Below are 3143 nucleotides of genomic sequence, written 5' to 3' on the forward strand. Positions count from 1 at the left end.
AATATAATCTAAAAATATCATTTTTAACAATGACTATCATATACATAAGTAGCGCAACAATAATAAGGAACAATAACACCTAAGCTTTTCTTCAATATAATTTTGAGAAATATCAAGTAGATATACCAATATTAGTCTTTCATTGTGTTTGTAGTTTGATTTAAATTTAATTTAGCAACCATCGGAATGTTTATGTTTAAATAGTAGCTACGCCATCATATACCAATACATATATGACTTAGAAGCTATATAATACAGCATCCATTATACAGGTGTAAAAATAACGGTGTAATAAAAAATTTGGGGGGGGGGGTGTTAGGATGCGCTACTTTGACCCATACAATACATGTTATTATACCACCATATAATAATAGGTTATATAACAATTCAGTCCATTCAACAAGTATGATAACACCCGGCTTTTAGTAAACTTAGACTTTTGTAAAATGGTGCAACTTATATTTTAACATTTTTTTGTTGCAATATGTCCGTTTGTAACTCTGTCAGAATAGAAGAAATACCAATATATAGATATTACTTTTAATATCTTAAAGAATTTTAAAACATAAAGTCTTAAATCGCCTATCAATATTAAAATGATAATTGTATCATCTCAAAAAGTACTCCATTTACTAACAGCCAGTTAGCAGTGGGTAGTAATTAGTCAACCCTTAACCCACCGAGTCTATTGTTATAATTAGTTTAAATCCTGTTTATCATCCTCACATTGAATGGGAGATTAATATCTGACCGGCGCGGCGCGCGCTATAGGAGATTTAATGCGCGCATTCATCAACAGAATTTTATGGTTTAGCTGCAATTGAGATAAAAAGAGTGTTCATTATTGAGTTTATCCAAAAGTAAAGTTATATAATTTCAATCTTTGATTGAATTAAATAGGGCAATTAAATGCTTTAAAAAATCATGTGGATAGATATTTTTTATAACACACAAAACAAAACAAAAACAATTCTAAAATACAGATTTAAATTCATAGACAAAAATAGAAAAATTAATAGAAAAATACACAAATACGTAATAAGAACAGTGTAAAAAAACTGAAACATCTCTTCGAGGTATTATAAGACAAATTTAATATATAAAAAGCCTTAAGCACATTATTGCACACCTACCAAGGGACTCTGTGTTTAAAGGGGTAAGAAAGTGGCATTAAAATAACCTAAAACGATCCTTAGAATAAAATACAAAAATATAAAAATCTTAAACCACCCTGAAACCTATGTAAATTATTAACTTAATCGTATCAGCAGTTATTGAAATATTAAGCTCCAGACAAAAAAATATACACAAATATTAGGGGCGATGGCAATAGGAAAAACCAGAATAAACCCAACCAAATTGCCTGACAGACAGACAGACAGACAACAAGAAAAATAGGAAAGTTGAATTCATAGTAGGTAATTTAAAAACATTTTTTTTTTACAAAAAATGAATATTTTAAACATCATGAGTCTAATAGATATATAGACTTATACTAAGTGTGTTATTATCAATGAACTTTTATATTGGGGAGGGATCTCCCTTTTTTATGGAGGGGGGGGGGGGAATTTATTACCATTTTAAGTACTCTAATGCGTTTGTATAAGGGATTAAAAGTATTATGATCTAACCGCTAAGTTTTTGTTTTTAACAATTTTTTTCGTATCTTATTTTTTAAAGCTAACTCTGATTACCTATTTTTTCAAAATAAGAAAAAAAATTAAAATCTTCGGAAACTTTAATGAAACATAAAAAACATTTATTTTTCATGTAATTTTTTGAATCTTATTTCATTATTTTCTTAAAATTAAGAAAATGATTTTAAAAACTCTTTAACATGAAACACAATAAAACATTTTTGATGTTCACATGAAAAAGCCAGCTCAACATAACGAGCTCCATGGGAAGTGAAAAAATTCGTGCACTGATATAAACCTCGGTCAACCAAGGGTTGACCGTCAGTTTCGAGTTGCACGTCTAAGCGCGCGCATAACCATTCACACAAGCGGTCAGAGTAAACAACCAACCATGGATCTTACTCAGTACTACAATAATGTTTTCTTTGAGAATGCTTCTCTGCCTTCCTGCCATCAATATCAGAGTAGTAATATGTTTAATCCAGCATGCTATGACAATACAAGCACAGCAGCATGTTTAGTATCACCAGATAGTGCTATTTCGAGTCCTCCATGCAGCCCAGATATGATGCAGAATGGACAAAATCTGTATGATAATTTTATTAACTATGAAAATACACAAAATAGTTATAATTCTAATGAATATAACCAAGGACAAATGTCTCCAATGGTACAACAAACAGTGATTTCTACAGCAGAATTAAATTATTATCAATCCTCCATGACACCGACATTTGTGACATCAAACCAAGCATCTCCCGCATTTTCTAATGTATCTCCAGCAAACACTAGTTCCTTCGAATGGGGGATTAATTCAAGTAATTCCGAATCAGACAAAGAAAATTCTCCTCCAACAAAACAAAATTTCCTTAATGTTAACACAAAAACAAGCCAAGCTATTCCATCACCCCAGAGTTCACCATCGCCGAGATCAACCAGCAGTAAGACACCAAAAATCCCGCCGTTGGAAATCCTGCAAGCCCGCCGTATCGCCGCCAATATGCGCGAACGAAAACGGATGAATAAGATAAATTCTGCCTTTTGTAGGCTAAAGCGCGTTCTGCCTGGTTTGGATAAAAACAAGGATTTATCAAAGTTCGAGTCCTTGCTTTTGGCTCAGGACTATATTAGACGGTTAGCTACTATGCTGGAATATGATCTGCAGTAAATCTTACATTAGAGTAGCTGCGTTACTTTTAAATTATTAAAAAATGTGATTTCTAGTCATTATTTTTATTAAATTATGTATGTTTTTATGTATGACCATAATAAATTTTATACTTCCAATGAAATTTGATTTTTTTTATTAAAACAAGATTGACAACGCCCATAAATAATATAGCAAATAAAACACTTAAAATCTTAAGAAATTGACAAAACCAAGGAATTTTGATAAACAAAACAATTGACGATAAATTGATGTACACACTTAATGATGATGAACAAAATTACCACTTATTTAGATTATAATTATTAGTGAAAAAGGACACGACACTTTTAAAACCC

At 31.0% G+C, this 3143-nt stretch overlaps 1 protein-coding gene across 1 annotated transcript; it reads left to right on the forward strand.

Moving 5' to 3' along the window:
• Nucleotides 1–2010: 2010 nt before the first annotated feature.
• LOC145323285 (uncharacterized) lies at nt 2011–2929 on the forward strand. The gene has a single exon (XM_080165712.1). It carries the CDS (start codon nt 2029–2031, stop codon nt 2803–2805), a length of 777 nt encoding a protein of 258 aa, XP_080021838.1. The 5' UTR covers nt 2011–2028; the 3' UTR covers nt 2806–2929.
• The last annotated feature ends 214 nt before the right edge of the window (nt 2930–3143 follow it).

Source organism: Acartia tonsa, chromosome 6 (assembly GCF_053477335.1).
Source record: "Acartia tonsa isolate MP-2025a chromosome 6, ASM5347733v1, whole genome shotgun sequence".
Lineage (NCBI taxonomy): Eukaryota > Metazoa > Arthropoda > Copepoda > Calanoida > Acartiidae > Acartia > Acartia tonsa.

What these genes read in the sequence shown, in the direction of transcription:
- LOC145323285 (XM_080165712.1), top strand. Translation starts at nt 2,029, where the DNA reads ATGGATCTTACTCAGTACTACAATAATGTTTTCTTTGAGAATGCTTCT.